This window comes from Staurois parvus, unplaced genomic scaffold (genome assembly GCF_062004578.1).
Source record: "Staurois parvus isolate SC_StPar_1 unplaced genomic scaffold, SC_StPar_1.0 ptg000696l, whole genome shotgun sequence".
Classification (NCBI taxonomy): domain Eukaryota; kingdom Metazoa; phylum Chordata; class Amphibia; order Anura; family Ranidae; genus Staurois; species Staurois parvus.
In genome coordinates this window covers 8,290,152-8,310,145 of record NW_028318492.1, presented here as the reverse complement: position 1 = coordinate 8,310,145, position 19,994 = coordinate 8,290,152, and the positions used below count along the sequence as shown (strand labels likewise).

Genomic DNA, 19,994 nt, shown 5'->3' with positions numbered 1-19,994 from the left:
TAATCCGACTGTACTATATAATATGTTGCTAAATACCAAAGGGTGCCATGCAGGCATACTGATCTGTTATCGTAGTGAGGATTGTCTTTATAAAATAGACTTACAATTGTATGCTTTTACTCTTCTATTAATGCTGCTTTTACAGTTGATTGTGCTGAAATGATATGCCATTAATTTTAACAGCTTGTCTGTTGACACTTTTTCAGTTGTGGCTTTGACCTACATCATGTTTTCATACCAGTACATTACTGATAAAACAGCAATGTTGGCTAATATGACATACATCTTCGTTTGGTGGAACATGTTAAACATGGTAGATGCAGTTGCAGGTAATCAACAAATTCCTATACTGATCTGCACGCTAAAAACTGGCAACCTATTAAAGGTAACGTATTACATTCTGAATGTGTTTGCTTACCCACTAAAAACAAGCATAGCAATATTTGCTGTGCTTATCTGCCATTCATTTTATGTCAGAATTTAGAACACTAGTTTATCAGTTTCTATAAATCAGACAGCTTCCCACTGGCAGTAATTATCTCAGAAATAAAGTTACAGAAAATGATTATTTCATTTGTAATTGTCCTAACAGGATTCATTGCAACATTTTCATAGATGCGATGTTAACAAGCTGCGTGATTTGTCACCTCATTTGCATTCATTGCATTGTTGGAAATTATCAGCAAGCTTATATCAAAATTATTGAAGACCCCACTTATGTAAATAATGTAACATGCTTTTTCATTCACTTATTACGTAAAAAAGTGTTCTAAAGCAACAATGTACCAAAAGTACCAAACATTTTTAAAGTAAATTACTAAACAAGTATATCATTACTTCCTTCTAAAATGACGTGGACTCTGAAACTGATTATTTTGTATTAGTGGTAATAATAATAGTATCAGTGGTAACAGTGCTCTAATTTTTGGGGATTGGAAACCCTTTAACAAAACACCTTGACCATTTTGTAATGCGCTGCACAAACTGTTAGCGCTATATAAATCCTGTATAATAATAATAATAATGCTAATAAAGTAAATCTGTCATGAGAAAAAAAGAGACTGCCATTGCTGAAATCATTTTAAAAATACTAATTGACTGGTCATTATGATAACTACTAGTTTTATTTTTTGTAAGGAGGTGTTAAAAAGTCTTTAGGAGACTTGGCCCTACTTTCTTACCAAAGTAGGACAACAGAGGTTCAGTTTTGATTGATGGTAGTTTTACCACAATTGAGAAAAAGGTTTTCATTTTCTGAGGCATCATTCTGGTTATTCTGTAGAAACAGTGGAAGAAGCAAGCACACCTCAGGTAGGAAAAGAAATCACACAAGAGGCCTGAAGGAGACTAAGGAGGTACTGAAATGGACTTTGGCAAATAGATTGAAGTGAGTGGCTATGTCCATAATGTGCTACCAGTTGAAGTTTGCCTTCTCTCTCTCTAGTATATGTACAGTGTATGTATATATATATATATATATATATATATATATATATATAGAGAGAGAGAGAGAGAGAGAGAGAGAGAGAGAGAGAGGGGGGGGAGAGGTGGAGAGAGAGAGTAATGAAGAGATTGAAGGGAGACATTTTTTTCTCTACAGAGCAAAAGCAAAAATGTTGTAGACTTTATGTGACTCATATTACTGCTGTACAATGCCTGATAACTGCTACCTGTGTGCACGAATAACAGGCCAGGAAATATAACAGTTGGTAAGCTATTAGAAAAGATATTGGTAAAGATTAGTTGTATAGAAATATATCGATTCCCATCCTCCCAAGAGCTGTTCTTGACATCTCAGGAACAGAAAAACTGTAATTCTATTTACAATTGAGGGACACATGGTATCTTTAATCATGTAGCTCCTATGCTATTTAATATTTTTTTCAGGAACAACAGTTTCACTTAAAAGAACATTTTTTAGAACATTTTTATTAGCATTTATCTCTGAGATTTATTGGGAACTTTGAACAGACTTAGAAATGTTATTATATCTTTGTAGAGATGTATCAGAATCATAATGTTCAGTTTGCCATTTCAGTTCATGTATAGGTTTACAAAATGAAGGACATAATTCTCACAGAATGAAAATTATTTGAGAACATTGAAAGAATTGTAGGATACAGATTATTTTTCCTGGTTCTGTTGTGGTAGTGACATCACCCTGTAAATCTCAAAAAAAATTGTTCGAAATGACCATATGAGGAAAAGCTCCAAAGTGAACTCATACCATGGATACAATATGTACCTTTCATTCTCCTAGACTTCATTTTGAAAATCCTCGAGAGAAAAAAAAATTAAAAAATGAAGTCTGAGTATCCAGTCTCCTTCATCATCAGTTTTTTTTCTGAGGGTCCTTTCATCTTGTTTCATGGATGCTGTTCTAACCAAGTATAGTTTCTACATTTCCTTAGGTCAATTGGAGAGGAGAGGGGACCAAAACAACTTAAAATTTTAAATGATTACTTTTAGGCATGCTCCATAGAATAGAACGAGTACCCTATATTTTATTCAAATGCAGTTATCTGGCATCTTTGTGTTCCTGCAATATTAACTACTTATCAGCAAGTTTGAATGAATGAATATAAAAAATGAAAGTACTAAATGTATTAATGGGCCTTTTATCAACTGTGAATTAGAAATAGCATTTGAAAAAGTATCTATGTACCTTGTTATAGATACACAGATCAAAGCAGATTTGCAGACATAGATAAAAAAGATAAAATTAATAGCTCATTTAAAAACATTATTAAAACTACAAAACATGTTTTTTTGCAATAATTAGCTTCAATATATTACTTATTTCTGCCACTAGATTTCTTCAGTGTGATGCCTAGAATCAGTCCACCTATTCCTTTGAACCATGGTTGTCCTGGACCTACCACAGCTTGAACAGTGAAAACAGCATAGTGATGTGTCATACTGCTTTCTCTTCTATTAATGTCAACATATAAACTGATTGCCCCTTGTGTTGCCCCAGCACACAAGCCCTTCCATACAGGAACTGCAAGACTTTGATAGTAGATGAAATGAACATATGTACACTGCTTGTATTTGAAAAACATTTGAATGATGTATTTATAATTACAAAGTTGCAATAAGCTGTTTTTATATCTGCCTAGAAGTCAGCTTTAAGTCATATGTTAAGCCAAATCATCCTGAAAATTCAAGTGTCAATACATTTTGTCCAAACTCCCAGGACACAGGGATGGCAAGATCTACTTCACAGGAACCTTGCTCCACCCACCATCCAATTTGCAGTATGTATGAGGAGTACTGGAAAAGCCAATCTGGCTAAGAAAAGGTGCTGTGTGATCCTCATACTGAAGGATAATTATGCCACTGCTGTAATGAATCTTTCTAAAGGATACAGCTGCCTTCACAGGGCTCTTTAAAAGGTTCATAAACTTTGGGAAAGCCAAAGCACATTGTTCTGCAAAGAGAAACAACGTGGCTGAAACGTGGCAAGAACTACTATTTTGGTAGGATCTGGACATACAGTATATATATATATATATATATATATATATATATATATATATATAGAGAGAGAGAGAGAGAGAGAGAGAGAGAGAGAGGGAGAGAGATTTCTTTTGTAGATAAGTAGTTTACAATGCTGCAATACTCACATTCATCAGCTATCCCTCATAATAATTCTGTTCCACTGCTAGATTTGTGGGTTAAATGAAAGCCACCATCATTCAAACCACTATCTTTAAGCCCATTCTATGGTGAACCCACCCTTAGTCTGTGACTAAACAGTGAAGGAGAAGCAGCACAGTGATGTACTCATTTCATCACTCCATTTTCTCCGTATATCAGCATGCTCCTTGTCAGCATATGAACAGACTGGCTCCTTGTACTGTGTCTTCCTTTCCCAACCTAAGCTTTGCTGTACAGGGACTGCACAGGGCTGATACATGTGAACTCCTGATGCTGCTTGCATTTAGACAGAAATTTAATTATGAATATATTAAATAGAGATCTGCATTAATCTGTCAGTTTTATATCTACCTCATCTTTAATACATACAGTATATACTGTATGCTCTTAATTGTATTGGGCCAGATAGCTTTCGCTGTAATTTTTCACTCAGAGAAATAATAAGTGAAAAAAAAAAACTCTTGAAAACTTCAGTGTTTTTCTTACCAATATAAAAAACTACTTGGTTAGAATAATTATTACAGTATATTATAGGGTACGTGATACATTGACAATCTTATGATTGCAGCTGAGCAACTATTTCTCTGGACTCTAAGTCCCAATTCTACAAGTCAGATTCAATGGTTTTTTTTATGACACTTGCAATCAATCCTAACAGAGTAGAGGCAATTGTAGGCTACCCAGTGATGTGAAAAAAAAAATGCAGTCTTATAATACTAAACCAAATACTACTTTCATGGGCAAGCCTTATTACTGTTTTACACACAGAAAACACAACAGAAATGCAATCTTAATATTACATGCCAGGCAGCGTCAACACATATATTGTATACTGTAATTTCTTCCAGATTCTAAAAATTTACCAAAGGGCTACAGGGCAATACTATTTTTTGATAAAGAAAAATTTAACCAATTGTCTGTAGAGACCTATTTTGCAGTACATGGAATCAGCAAGCTGAAATGAGTATCAACAGGTGGTGTGAAAAACAGTAAGGCCAACAGTAAATGTGTGGAACTCTCAGTGAAAATGAAGAAGGCTGCAGACATTGGCCATCATAAAAAGAGGGTGCCCCGGGAGATACAATTATTTCTCTTTCTTGAATCACAGGTATGGGTCTCAGTGCCCACTGACAGATTGAATATACAATTCATCATATGAAAGCGGAGTCCTTTAGATCTCTCAGCTTATCTGGATTCATCTGCTCTATTCCACAGCTAACAGATCTATGATCTCAGTCACTGTTCTGGCCACTATCTTTTCCACCGCTTTTGTGAAGACCAGTGTCTTCTCTATTTCACCATTTGGAGGCTACTGATGAGGTTGTTTCTGTGCATTACACTGAAGTTATATTATTTCAGCACCTTCCTCCATTCTTAGTATATTACAGATACCAGGAGCAGGCAGAGATATATAGGGAATACATTTGCTAGGAGAAATGGAAATATGTATGGCTACTATTCATTATTTCAAGTTTAGTTCAGCTGTATACTACTCAGTAAAGAGCTGTAATTGCCCATGTAGCCCTAGCCTTATTACACAGATGCAGCACATCTTTAGCTCTAAAACAGCCCAAAGGTTAGTGTTTTTTTTTCATTCAGCCAATAGGTTGAATTAAAAACGTGACTCATTTCCGCCATCCACACACTTGATGTTGATTAGGGAATCTTCCACACCAAAATATTGTATTCTGACTGCAGGGGCACTTCCCACCTTCAGAATACATGATCAATGCTGCCAGATATTGTCATGGCAGTGCCTGAACGGGGAAGGTCCAATAGGGTAGTTGTATGGAAATCAAGCTACCAATCAAATACACTCATTGGCCATCAGAATACACTCATCAGCATCACCAGCTGTAGCTGGCGGTACTGATCACGAGAAAATGATCCAACAGGCTGGTTGTACAGAATTCAACTGAGAGATCAAGATCTGTACAACCAGCCTGCCCATACATTTATCAAAATTTGTCCCTGCTGGACCAGCCCAATTTCGATCTACATGTGGCCGACTTAAGTTAAGTAATAGTTTAAGCGTGCATTAAAATGAAAATATCTACCCAAAGATCGAATCAGCAACACCATCTAGAACACTGGAATAGCTCTGGATTTATGATAATTTCATAAATACTGTACTTAATTTAATCATTATATAAAACTGTAGCAAGCAATAGTAAACAATCAGAAACATAAATAAACTTCATAACACGACACAATACATGTAACAAATTGGAGTTGATTTACTAAAGGCAAATAGAATGTGTACTTTGCAAGTGCACTTGCATTCATTTCCACCAGAGCTTAGTGAATGAGGTGAAGCTTCACTTTCTAAAAGACAACCTATCAAGTGCAAGGTAAAAAAAACTTTTTGTGTAAACCAACCCCATTGTAAACAGTAGATGTCTGGCATGTATGTGCTCATAAAGCCTAAACTATACAGGTAACTTTCACTTCATGCTATTGGGTTCATCCACTGCATGTTGGTAGTTACCACATTTGCAGAATATTGATTTCAATGTGCTGAAAATTAGTTAATAGTCCTTAATTCCCTTCCTGTTTTAGGCCACATCTCATTATGTGTAACATAAGATGAAGCCAAGATCAGGATTGAAGACCTAGAAACTACACCTTTAAAAACAACCAAAAAGCCATAATTCTGTCCTAATAGGGTCTTTTTAAGCCACTCAGAGACTTTAGAACAAAATTGCCCATGTAGTTTAAATAAAAAAACATCTCTGCATAAAGTGAAGAATTTAATGAAAATTTCATAAAATTAAAAAAGGTGCTGTGAAAAAAGGACTAACAGATAATACATCTTTATTACTTTAGGCACACAAAATAGATGATGTTCAACACATTCTACTAATACAATTTTGTAAATATAACGATCAAATTGTTTTTTTTTTGTTTTGTTTTTTTTTTATCTACAACATATACAGCATCTTTTTTTTTTTACTTGGCAAAAGACAAAATTGTGATTTAAGTAACTTTGATGAAAATGTGATATTTCTAAGATTCCTACTGCATGCCTGTACAGCAAGCAGAAAAATATAAGAGCATTAAAATATGTATTTGATAAAGCTAATGGTGAACAGGTTCTTTTGGACTCACTGTTCCAGCAACCCAGTGAATTTATTATCCAGTCTTATTAGTCCAATTCTTTATCCAACTTGCACCCTTCCATGACAGTAAATGAGCCAGTATGCAAACACTATTTATATTGATGAAGCCACATTTTTTTTATTTCAATAAATATGTTTTATATATTATTTAAGGTAAAATAAAGATCCTGCTGCAAGCTATGTAAGGGAAAATATTAAATTAACTTGGCTAAGGGAATAATAATCTAATAATATAAACTAAGCTGAAACAAACATCCAGCTTCTTTGAAAAAGCCTCATTCAGTGGAAATCTGGATCCTGAAATGACATTCCACTCGCAAAAAATTGGCAATCTTTTTAAAGTGTAACTTTGTTTGGCTCCCTATTGTCAGGTTTTTTATTGTTTTCTGAGGCCACGTGGGAGAGCGGGAATAGGGAGCAAGGGACAATCTTCTACAGGGACAGAAAGAGCAAAAAAAAGGTGACATTGTGTTCCAGCTTTGTTCTGCTATAGAGTGTTTTCCGTTTTCTGTACTGCTGTCTGGCTATTTTTGCTTCAAGAGTGTGAAAGTCTGTTTGCCTACTGTCCTAGGATGTGTTTTGCCCTAACCCTCTCTCCCTAAATGTTGTTGTGAGCAGAATGCTTTGCTTCCTCTTCTGATGACAAGTGGTCACTGGTTAGACAAATGTTAAGCACTATGGGATGAAAAAAAAGAAAAGATGTGAAATGATCATAACTTACTTGCTTTGCTTGTCCATACTTGCCAACCTGAGACTTTCCCATCGGGAATTTAGGAGATTCATCTGTTCCTGGATTTCATTCTCTTCATCATCAGAAAGTTTACGAACAGCTAACAGTTGACTTCCAGCTTGCAGAACTTCTCCAACATTTCCCTGGTGAGATGTTAATTCCATCATAAAGCCCTAGAAATAAAGAAAAATTTTATTGCAGGAGTGGAGAATAGTTAAATTTTATAACAGTATAATTATATGCAGAGATATAAAGCTGATTTTCAACCTAATGTAGGTGGTAAAATTGCCAGGACTAAACACAAGACAATGGTGAATCTGTTCTGCATTTCTATTTGTTTTTTCTGCATAAAATCCCTTTTTGTGACATTATTTCCAGAAAAAAACATTAGTGATTTCTTTCTACAAAATATGTTTGGGAGTTTTTTTGTTGTGTAGAATCATGTCACCATTACCATGCAAACATGCACACAAGAAAACTGAATGAATCTTCCATTTGCTTTCATAACAATATATATTATATGTGTGGCGGTATACAATTTTCTGTATACAGTAATAAAACATTTCTCAGATTGTTACTTTTTTCTCCAGCATTGATGGTAGTATACCTTTCAGACTGGATAACACATAGTTTTTTAACAGAGATTTAGGTGTACCTCTGAGTGCTTTATCGGTAAGATTATTAGAGCATGTCACTGAAATTAAGCTATGGGTTTTATACCACAATTCTGAGTTTGAGAATAGTAAATTAAATTATAATGTGATATATACAGTATGATAGACCAGCACTAAAGTAGATCATCAGTTTTCAAAATCCCTGTGTGATCCAAAACGATTTAGTTTTTTTTTCAAAATGGCATGGTTTGGCTATCCAGTAAAATGTTGTACAATATATTAACTTTTCCTAAGTGGCAGTACTATCCCAGTCAAGTATATTAAGAATCTGCTGAAAGGCATAACATGTACTCATACTGCCACAATGACCTGATAGTAAAGCAGATGCAGTATTGGTTGTGATAACTGCTATACCTGTGGGGGTCAAGTCTCTAGGCATTAGTTCCTGTTTGTTGAGATAAACATAAAAGTGCTTATGTTGGAAATAATGAAGCCAAGTACCTGGGCAACCAGACTCCAGTGGGGCAAGTTCATTCAATGGTAGAAGTCCCTCAGCATTAACATGTGTGCAAGTTTTATGGGAGACCTGCAAGCTGTGTGAGTGTGCAGGGCAAAGATCTAATCATAGTGCAGGGTTCTCATTTGAAGACAGCTGTGTGCTCCTGTTAGGAAACATAGGTGCACAACTTGAGTGACATCACTCCATGCTGGCTGAGAGATTCCATGTCCATTGGACTGAGAGGGTTGAGATGGCTAAGAAAGTCCAGGAGACTGGAAAAGCTGGGACAACTAGGTACGTTCAGGGACTAAGGAAATCTGGAGGTCTCAAAAGAGTGAGAGAGCCCCGGGTGTCAGAAAAAAAAACATATCCGGAAGCCAGGGAGTAGGTCTGTGTAGCAGGTCACTGCAACTACAAGACTGAGAGAGTTGGGAGAGCTAAGAGAGCAAAGGGAGCTGAGTGAGATGGTTTAAGGGACTAGCATGTACCCCAGAATAAGGCCTAAGCAGCAGAGCTGCTGAAGACAGAGCCAGATGGCTCAGCATTTTCAATTCCTTGTTTTGCTTATGAAGATCCCCTGCATGGGCAACTGTTCTGTTTTGAATTTTTCTTTTTAGATTTTTTTAACTGACCTTAAAAACACAGTTTAGTCTAGGGTGAACTCAATAAAATTGCTTCTACCACTAATCTCAATTTCCCAATTCCCTGACTACATGCACTAAATTGGTGGCAGACTGCATGTGTTTTTTCACAAGGCAAATTTCCTAACTGGTACTGGCTGCAATTGATTTTTTACAGCCTTCCCCTCTGCTCATGCACTATAAAGATAGCAGGCTGCTTTTTTTTCTGGCTACAATTTTTTTGTAAGACCTTTTTTTTCTAAATGTTAACAGTAGTAGAATATGTCTACAGAATGTGCCTATGCTCAGAAATGTACGGTTTCCTTTGAGAGGCCCTGTGACAGGGTAATTTACAGTTAGGAGATTTTGAAAACTGTGGGCAGAGCACTGTAATTCCACCACAAAAAGTAACCCCAGACATTGTCTTAATGTTGATGAGGACAAGTGCCTTGGTCTGCGGGTAGGGGTGTTATTGAAGTCAGGAAGTCCACCTTAACAATAAGAGGGCCCCTCAGATACAGCTCCTCTATGTGAGTACATAGTACCCCTATTCATTCATTTAAAAAAATTTAAACATTAAAATATTGATATTACACTTCTTGACAACGTTTTATCCCCTTTTTTGCCAGACCCTGTGTCCCACTTTTAAGTTGATAGACCATTTCTGCAATTTATTGCACATTTTTTCATTTTTCACTTACAGTTTTCAGAATGTTTAAAGTACCGAAACCCTCTCCAAATCATACATTTTCTGAAATTATTGAATAAAAATGATGGTGTTACTGATTGTGTATGTTCTGTGAATAGTGTGCAAGTGTTTATCAAAACAATATTTTCTTGTTCAATACATTTTTATTAGCATTTACATGATAGCAAAAATGAAGTACACAATGAAATACAATGCAAACAAAGCTAGATTGCAGAAATACAAAAATGAGGGGCTGAGACACCCCATTTCAGGCACCAATTGTAGTCGGTAACATCAGATCAGCCAAGGCTACTAGAGCTGGTAAGACCAATTGTAACAGAGGTTCAGTGAGCAGATATAGGTTCCTTAAAGGACAAGTCATAAAAAAAAACAGAGCCCTATGAATATACCAAGGTTCTACTCTTCTGCAATATTTACAGATTAGAGGTGAACACCTGTATGATTGCCTTCCAGCATCATAGCATGAAGGCCAAAAATGAAAGGGCCCTCTTTTTCCAATTTTAGCATAAGTTGGCAACGTTCTCTTGTTCTACAAGATGCTATTTGAATCAGATGGCCTTGGATAAAGGGTGGGAGCCGAGTCCACTGAAGTAGTATTAAGAGTAAAAAATTCCTTGGCATTGTCTTGGATCTGAACTAGAATCTCCAAGGACAATAGTAGCAAATCATTCGGTAGCCAAAAGGAGCAAGAAGGTTTCAGGACTAGAGAAGAGCACATAATATGGACTAGATCATGATCAGTCCAAGGGATGGATAGAATGTTGACATGCATCACGTTAGGCAAGAAGGATTGTGGTACAAAAATGTGATCAATTCTGGTATGTGTGTTATGCGGGTATGAATAGAATGTTAAGTCTCTGGAGAGGGGATGTGTCATCAGGCATAATCTAAGGAGTATTGGGTAAGTAGCATTTTGAAATGGTGGGCATCAGGTTCTTGTGGTTATGTGAAAGAAGGGTCCACAGGGGAACTGTCCACTTTTGGGTTGAGAAGAAGATTAGAGTCACCACAAAGAAAGACTGTGCCTCTACTAAGGTGCTCTAATAGAGTTAGCAAATGGAAAAAAAAAAAAAATCGAGATTGGGAGCTAGTTGGAGCACTCCTCTCTATTGTATTGGCACCATGGACTGGAAGACTTGAGGGTAAAGGCCACTAAAGTATGAGACAGGTGAAGCTGTGGAGATATGGGTTTCCTGAAAGCTCGCTACATCCACTTTACGGGAGTGCAAAAAAATTAACAAACCTTGACCCATTTTTGTGGAGAATTGAGGGCCTACTCATTCACCAAAAAAAAGTATCAAAAATAAACCAAAAAATTTTTTTGACAAGTCCTTTATTAAAAAAAAAAAAAAAGAAATCCCTGAAGAAAATCCAGAGTCAATCATGATGAACGCCCAGCAGACCCCCCCCCCCAAAAAAAAAATCTCCACAACAGACACTAGCTACCACTGTCTGACAGCTCCACTTTGTAGCTGCTGCTAAATAAAAACAACCCCCTTGTGACATAGCTCTTTTTTCCAGGTCAGTGGCATTCATTGATTGATGCTAGATTTACTTTGGGGGATATTGTTTTTTTTTTAAGGTTTCATCAAAAACTGGCTCATGTCTTTATTTACACTACTCTTTTTTGTAAATGAGTAGGGCTACTGTGTGCCCCATACTCATTCACATAGTGGGGGCCAAGATCTGGTGGCCCCCTTGTTAAATGGAAGCTGTTAAATACCGATACTCCCCCCCCCCCCCCACACACAGACTCCCACAACCACTGCTCAGGGTTGTGGAGAGGAGACCCTTGTCCCCATTAACATGGGATATGGTGCTTTGGGGGGGGAGTTCCTCTGCCCCAAAGCACCCCCCCAATGTTGAAGGCATGTGGTCTGATATGATTAAGGAGAGGGGCTGCTCGCTTGTCTCTCCCCTTTCCTGGTCTACCAGGCTACATGCTTGGATATTTTATTATTTTTGCTGTGAGGTTCCCCTTAAAATCTGTACCAGACCAGAGGGGCCTGGTAAGGATTGGGATGACCCCCATGCAGTTTTTTTAATATTTCAATGTATTATTTGTTTACATTCAGCTGTCAGTTGGGAATCCCACTTATAACTGATAAGTCATTGTTTGTTAAGGATACAGGAGGCCACCCATTTCTTAACAACTCGCTATACACTGTTAAACTCTGAGAAAACACTGCCACAAAAAAATGCTGGCAAAAAACACTAATATTGAGCATTTTGTATTTGGTGTTATTTTTTTCAGTTCCTAGTATGCATGGAACCTAAATCCCTACTAAATCTAAAAGATAAAACTGTATTGAGGTAAAAAATAACAAATATTTGTAACTTTTTTTACTATGCCTCTTTGTGAAAAGATGAACATTGAAGGTTCAAAACCCTGTAAATAAACAGCTTATGCTGAAAATCTAGACTTTGGCTTCACAGCTACGCACTATGGTAACTTCCAATCCACAGTGCTGTGTATGCACTGCATTTGTGCGTATTGCAAAGAAATGAAGCAGGCATACACTTTTTTACAATGAAATGAAATGCATTGTGAATGTTAAATGTAATTGTAAAAAAGTTGTTTCAAAAAGCACTCCAATACCTTGTAACAGTGCACTGCAGTATATGTGCACAATGCACATTATGCACACCTTAATGTGAGCCTGTAGGTTAGAATGGGCCCTTAGTGTGTTGGTGCAACGCAGTGCATGAAATATATGTAACCTGCATTACCACAATGTGTGACGAGCAAATCTGTAGGTTGTGTGTGTGTATGTGTGAGTGGGTGAGGACTGTACAGCACCAAGAAGCATCATACTTCTGTGCCCAGGAGTCACAGGTGTTTGAGTTGTACAGATTGCTGCTCACAGCTATACACAATGACAGGCTGAAAGATGCTGTGGCTGTATGGATGTAACTACACATCTGAGCAGTTACGTAAATATTTACAGAGACGGATGAGTGGCCCTGCACAAAGACATGCATCCATGACCTCCAATCAGTCTATGTATGTAGCCACTTATATGTGCTATGTCAACCTGTCATTGATTTGCACAGACTGGTGCCCATGGCTTTACACACACTCCAGAAATATGCTTCCTCTTGATGCTTAATAGCCCTTTGTGACCATGTGAATGAGGCCTTAGTTATGCTTTATTCCATAAAAGCTTTATTGTTTTAACCAAAGGATACAGTGCAAAAGGTTAAACAAAATATGACATATTGAACATTGTCAGTATAAAACAATGTATCCACCGAGTTTATATTGAATGTATAAGCTATCGAGGTTCAGTACAGGTGATGTATGTGTGGAAAAGGTTTGTCTCAATGGTAAATGGCAAGGGCCAAACAGAATGACTGTTATAGAGAGTCTACATTGTACTAAAAACAGGGCAAAAGAGGTATTGGGTTGCTAACTCCAAGGGTTGTGCAGATTCACCTACATGTCTTTACAGTATGTCAGATAGCAAATTTGGTGACAAATAGGGGCAAATGTCAATACAACTGACAGGAAGCTAAAGTGTCCCTGGGATGGTGAAGGGAGAGAAGACAAAAATAGAACAGAAAAAAAGAACAAACAAGTAAAAAAAGGGAAATGAAGAAAAAGAAAGGAAAAAAAGGGTGAAGAGGGTAGAAAGAAGACATGCGGTTGAAAGGTGTGGGGGGAATTTGAAAGGGTTGAGTGAAAGGGAACAGAAGGAGGTGATGGGAGCTTAAGTGTAGGACAGCTGATACCAAGGGTGCATAGTACCCTTTGTGTCTTGCCTGTGTAGCAAAATTTGAGGTACCACAAATAAAATTGACAAGTTACTGTATCTTAGTTCAATATTCTAAGGATAACTGCAGATTTTTACTCTATATGCAATTTTCAATCCCATTTTCAAAGTGCAGTTGAGATGTGATGGTCATATGTAGAAGTATGAAAATGCACCCAGCCTTTGTAGTTATATCTTTAAAGAGTTTGATATGTGATATGTGTATCAACTCTTCCATCTCAACAGTAGCAATTCCATCTCACAATTGGTAATTTTTTCTCTCTTGGAAGGGATGTGTTGTGATTTCCAGTGTGCTTGTGCGCAAAATCTAACCATGTTTATCATATATGCATTGCTAAAGGCTTATGATAGAGCCTATTGGAGACTGCTGTGTGGTGGAGGAGATAAGAGGTGGACATTGCCTTGACCATGTCATGAAATGTTCTCCAGAAACATTTGATCTCTGGACAGGATCATCATAAATGGATTAGAGACCCCTCCTCCTTTTCACAATGCTCACTTTGACAAGGAGATTATGTGGAGTAATGTTGAGTTCCTGTACCACCTTGAGTGAATGTTATAACTGTTATATACCCTCTGATTGATAATGGTCTAATCATCTTCAGAAAGCTCTGCCCACATTCTGTTCCCAGGCCCTACACACCTGCCTGAAATTAGCTGGTTGGTCATTGAAATTGAAATTTGTATATGGAAAATATGGAATGATTCTGTGGCTACTTCAAAGAGCAAAGAGATTTGAAAGGCGTAGGATGGCATGCAAAGAATGTAATTGGAGTAAGCGGATTGGGTGGAGTTGAGATTTGGGAGGTTTTACAACAGGACTTGAAACTTTGGAGCCTGGAGCCTATAGCTGGATTGTCCATTAAGGTTAGAGGGATAACGCGGGGCAGCAGCCAAATGGTGTCAGGCAAGGGTAGAGCAAAAAATAATCTTTCCAAGTTCACCCAGTTTTTGAGCTTGGTATAGAGCTTCCAGTCCACCACTCTGGAAAGCTGCATGTCCAGAAGTACTTTTTGAAGATCCGGAAGGCCAATACCTCCATGTGTTTTGGGGAACACTAATTGAACCCAGCTAGTCCTGGGAGGATTACCTCACCAAACGAATTTGGTGCACTTCTTCTTATATGTAACAAAGAAAGTTGGAGGTATACAATATGTATGGAAATCATTTGTAGTGTCTAGAGGAACAGTGGAAGTATCAAAATATTCAGGATGGCTGTACGGCCAAGCCAACATAAATGGGGTTTGCTCCTTAGCATGAGATCTTGTCTGTAGTTCTTGGATACAATTTTTGGAGACAGTTTGGAGATATCTGATGGGAGCTGGATGCCCAAATTGGTAATGGCATCCATATTCCATAGGAACAGGAAATGGTCACGATGGTAATGGGCTTCCTCTGGAGCCAGTGAGATGTTCAGGGTGTGGGGTTTTGAATAATTGATTTTTAGATTAGTAATCTGTTTGAAGTATTCCAGGTCCTGTATAAGGCTTGGTAATGTGGCAGGTTCCGTCAGGAGGAGGACATCATCGGTGAATGCCTTTTATATTTGACTCCACCCATAGGCAACATAGAAAGGGTTCCAGGTCAACACGTAAATAATGCAGGGCAGAGAATATCCCTGTCTTATCTTATTTCTGATGTGGAAGGCACGAGACAGATGGCCATTTACTTTAACTCTCGTCTCTGGGTTGGTAAAAAGTTCCATAAAGAAATTTCACATTTTGTATTTAAGCCCTAAGTCTTGTAGCACTGCAAACATATAGTCCCAAATCACCCAATCGAATGCCTTTTTGGCATTGATGGATAGAATTAAGCCTTTGTGATGGTAAGATCAGCCAGTGATGTAGATTGATTGCTTTAATTGTGTTGCTAAAGCCTACCTGGTCCACTGAAATCCAGGACTGTAGGAATGGTGTGAGGCAGTTGGCCAGAATTTTTTCAAATTTATTCACATTAACATTTAGAAGCAAGATGGGCCAATAGTTGGATACCAGGGCTGGGTCTTTCCCTTCCTTAGCAATAATAGCAATGAATGCCCCCAAAACGTATTCAAAGGATGGTCTCAATTTGGCAAAGGAGTTAAATTCCCTGAGAAAATCAAGAGGTCAAAAAGGACTTTTGATACTGGACCGCAAGTCCGTCTGATCCAGGACTGTTTCCTAGTTTCATCTGTTTTAGGGCTGTAAGGAATTCTGCTGAATAGAGCGGTGCTTTCAGGGTTCTGGCCTATTATGGAGAAAGCAAAGGAGGACTATACTGCTCAAGGAAGTCCCTGATATGATTTATCTTATGTGAGTTGGTGGGCTTGAATTCTGCCTTAATTCTATTTTAGTTTTAATTGTTTTTTAAATGTATTTAGATTTTTTTTACAGTACTGTGGGAGGGGGATTTTGGTAAATATCAGGGGTCTAAACACAGGGTCAAGGGGGCTGTTTAAGTTAGAAGAGCATGATCATGGAAGCAAATCTTGTCTTATAAGGGAAAAGGCAGCTGTCACAAGGGTTACTGATCTGGACAGCTGGAAGTGGTTCTGTTCACAGTTTTCATTGCTGTGGCAGTGAAAAAGTTAATAAAAATAAGAAACCCCACAAAATGTCCCACAGTGTACATCCATCATCAATCATGTTGTGCAGCAGTGTAGATTCATGACTTCATGACGAATGCTGCCTGCCAACCCTTTCCTCACTATATGGTAGTTTAAAAGAAAAGGATTGCATTGGTACATGCCTCCCATGCAAATTGCCAGCTTCCATGCTTTTTTCTACAATCATTGCCTATTAGCCTTAAACATTGACTATTTTACCTGAGAAAGAGAGGCAATATGCTTAGACAACCTAATATACTTCTATTGTGCTTAAGGAAATGCTCAGATCTTGGGGATGGTAGGTGCTCTCTTCATTTGTTTTTGTCACATTAGGTAGGTGGGACCTTACTTAGTGGTGCTGTTCTCCTAATGGAGAGTTTATTTATCTAAAATTCAATGTCTCAATTCTAAAAATGTAAGAGTAGAGAAAAATTAAGCAGGAATAATATTCTATTAATTTGCAATAAAATCTCCGTTCAGGTAGATATAAGCTTACAGTATATGTAGCTGAGCTAACTACTCAATATCAATTCTCAATGTATGGAGTGTAAAAAAAAAAATAAGCATACAGAAATTTCTGGCAGATCTTTGACTTACCTCATGAGTATGGAACTGTTCTTTGACATCTTCAACATTGTCAGAAATTGCTCCTTGACTTTGTAAAGCATCCTCAGCAGAAAGAAGCCAAGAAAGCACTCCTTCCAATGATGACTGGTAACTTTCTAGATCCACCTCTGGTTCCATCATTAACCTGCCAAATGGCCGGTCATCCACACCTTGTACTTGCTGTGGAGAGAAAATAGCACCATGTTAGCTGCAGTTTATACTAAAATCATTACAAATTATTTTGTTCAACTAGAAATTGTTGGCTGTAACTCTACACAAAATGGAGATATTGTAATAATGAGAGAGTTTGCTGGACATTTTACACTATTCTGTACACAAAATGAAGGATTGGTTAATAAAAAAAAGTTTTTTTCCTTGTTTTCTATGCTGTGCTACATTATCTGATATTGCCTTTTCCTCAATGGATTTATGTGTATATGATGGCTGTAAAGGATTTGAATTGAGAAACTGGGAGACGGCAAAGTAAGTTCTAGAGCTTGATAAACATGGATATGCTTAAATCCATCTTTTATTTGATGTTGCTTCTGAAGCCGTAATAAACGATAAATGCAGGATTTCTCACTAGGGTTTGCAAGGGAATAGATTTTTTAGTGTGAAGATACACATTTGAGCATTCACCATTTTATCACAGAAGAAAGAAGTGCAAGTACATATTTTTCCGTAGGGCAGGTAAATCTGTTTTATGGCCTATATCTATGCCTGCTGTACTTTCCCGGGGGAGTATGTGAACTTTGATCAAAGATAACTGATATAAGAATACGTGCAAATAAATAGTTAATGTTCAGAAAACTTCCACATACTGTAACTAATATCTGATAGAATAACATTCTAAATCTTCTTAACTTTTTTTTTTGCGTACAGAAAGAATTAGGACACCTCATTGATCAACTGATAATTACATACAGAACTCTGATAAGAATTGATACCATGAAGAAGTTTCTGTGTTGTTCTACACCCTCCTCTTGTATCTGTTGTTATATCTGCCAATTTAAGTAACCCCCAATAAAGTCAGGATAGGCTAAAAAACAGTTTATGTGCTGTTGTGTTGCTGAATGTGTTCTGATTTTATTCTCACCTAACTTATATGAATTATGGTAGCAAATACACTATACTGCCAAAAGTATTGGGACACCCCTCCAAATCACTGGGTTCAGGTGCTCCAATCACGTCCATCACCACAGGTATATAAAATCAAGCACTAGGCATCTAGACTGTTTCTACAAATGTTTGAAAAAGAATGATTCGCTCTCAAGAGCTCAATGAATTCAGCATGTTACCATGATAGGTTGCCACCTGTGCAATAAGTCCATCTGTGAAATTTCCTTGCTACTAAACTATTCCACTGTCAACTGATAGTGGTATTATAACAAAGTGGAAGCAGCTGGGTACAACAGCAACTCATCCACGAAGTGGTAGGCCACGTAAAATAACAGAGCGGGGTCAGAGAATGCTGAAGCGCACAGTGTAAAGGAGTCGCCAACTGTCTGCAGAGTCTATAGCTAAAGACCTCCAAGCTTTATGTAGCTTTCAGATTAGCACAACAATGTGTAGAGAGCTTAATGGAAAGGGTTTCCATGGTTGAGCAGCTGCATCCAAGCCTTACATCACCAAGTGCAATGCAAAGTGTTGGATGCAGTAGTGTAAAGCATGCCACCACTGGACTCTAGATCAGGGATGACATGTTCTCTGGAGTGACGAATCATGCCTCTCTGTCTGGCAATCTGATTGATGTGTCTGGGTTTGGCAGTTGCCAGGAGAACAGTACTTGCCTGACTGCATTGTGCCAAGTGTAAAGTTTGGTGGAGGGGGGATTACAGTGTGGGGTTGTTTTTCAGGGGCTGGGCTTGGCCCCTTAGTTCCAGTGAAGGGAACTCTTAAGGAGTCAGCATAGCAATACATTTTGGAAAAATTCATGCTCCCAACTTTGTGGGAACAGCTTGGGGATGGTCTCTTCCTGTTCCAATATGACTGCATGCCAGTGCACAAAGCAAGGTCCATAAAGACATGGATGAGCAAGTTTGGGGTGGAGGAACTTGACTGGCCTGCACAGAGACCTGACCTCAACCCTATAGAACACCTTTGGGATGAATTAGAGTGGAGGTCGGGCACTGATGTCTCATCTGACATCAGTGCCCTGTCCTCACAGATGTGCTTCTGAAAGAATGGTCAAACATTCCCGTAGGCATACTTCTAAACCTTGTGGACAGCCTTCCCAGAAGAGTTGAAGCTGTTATAGCTGCAAAGGGTGGGCCAGCTCAATATTGGATTCTACGGACTAAGACTGGGATGCCATTAAAGTTCATGTGCATGTAAAGGCAGGCATCCCAATACATTTGGCAATATAGTGTATTTTTGAATGGACAAATCTACCCTATTCCATCAAGGTAAACTCAGTGTTGTAATAAGAGGGGAGTTTACTTTGTAAATTACATCCTTCAATCTACATGTTTGTAGAATCCTCCAATCAAAATTCTGGTCAAAGCAAATTCAGGAAAAAAAGATTCCATTCCCTTTCCACTGATATTAAGCTTCAAAGCAAAATTCAAACACCAGCAAGAACAGGCCATTGACGTTGGTTGTCATTCTAGCAATATGAAACTCTTCTGGGCTGAGGCCTACAAGCAGCCCTGTCATACAAGAAAATGTGTGTTCATAAAACCAATTTTTTTAAAGATGTAATATTAGAACATTGTCATGACTGTTTATTTTATGTTGGGGAGTTATTTTGCTGCATTATTTAATTAACAGCATCATCAGAGACAACACTTTTTTGGAACATGTCAGAATGGCTGTGTTTCTAAACTGAGCTTGTAGAAAAGCACTGGATAGGTGGAAGTGATTGTATCTCTATTCCCCTCTTAAAATGGTTGCAAACATGATGTTTCCTGAAGCAACATAACATATTCTTTTTCTAACCTACACAGTTAACTGATTGATTGGTTTTCACTACTTACCTACACACTAGCTATATTATTAGAAACATACTTATTAAACTATCTAACTATGTTGCTATGTTTTGGCAATTAAAAACTTAAAGATTTGTAGAAATAAAATATATT

General features: G+C 37.7%; 1 protein-coding gene across 1 annotated transcript in view; it reads right to left on the bottom strand.

Moving 5' to 3' along the window:
• DMD (dystrophin) overlaps positions 1–19,994 on the bottom strand; it is a 2,676,943-nt gene that overhangs the window by 2,162,557 nt on the left and 494,392 nt on the right. The window contains exons 9-10 of the mRNA XM_089653005.1: positions 16,906–17,094; positions 7,501–7,682 (exon numbers count right to left, since the gene is read on the bottom strand). Coding sequence (XP_089509131.1) covers positions 7,501–7,682; positions 16,906–17,094 — 371 coding nt within the window. The remainder of the gene's footprint in view (positions 1–7,500; positions 7,683–16,905; positions 17,095–19,994) is intronic.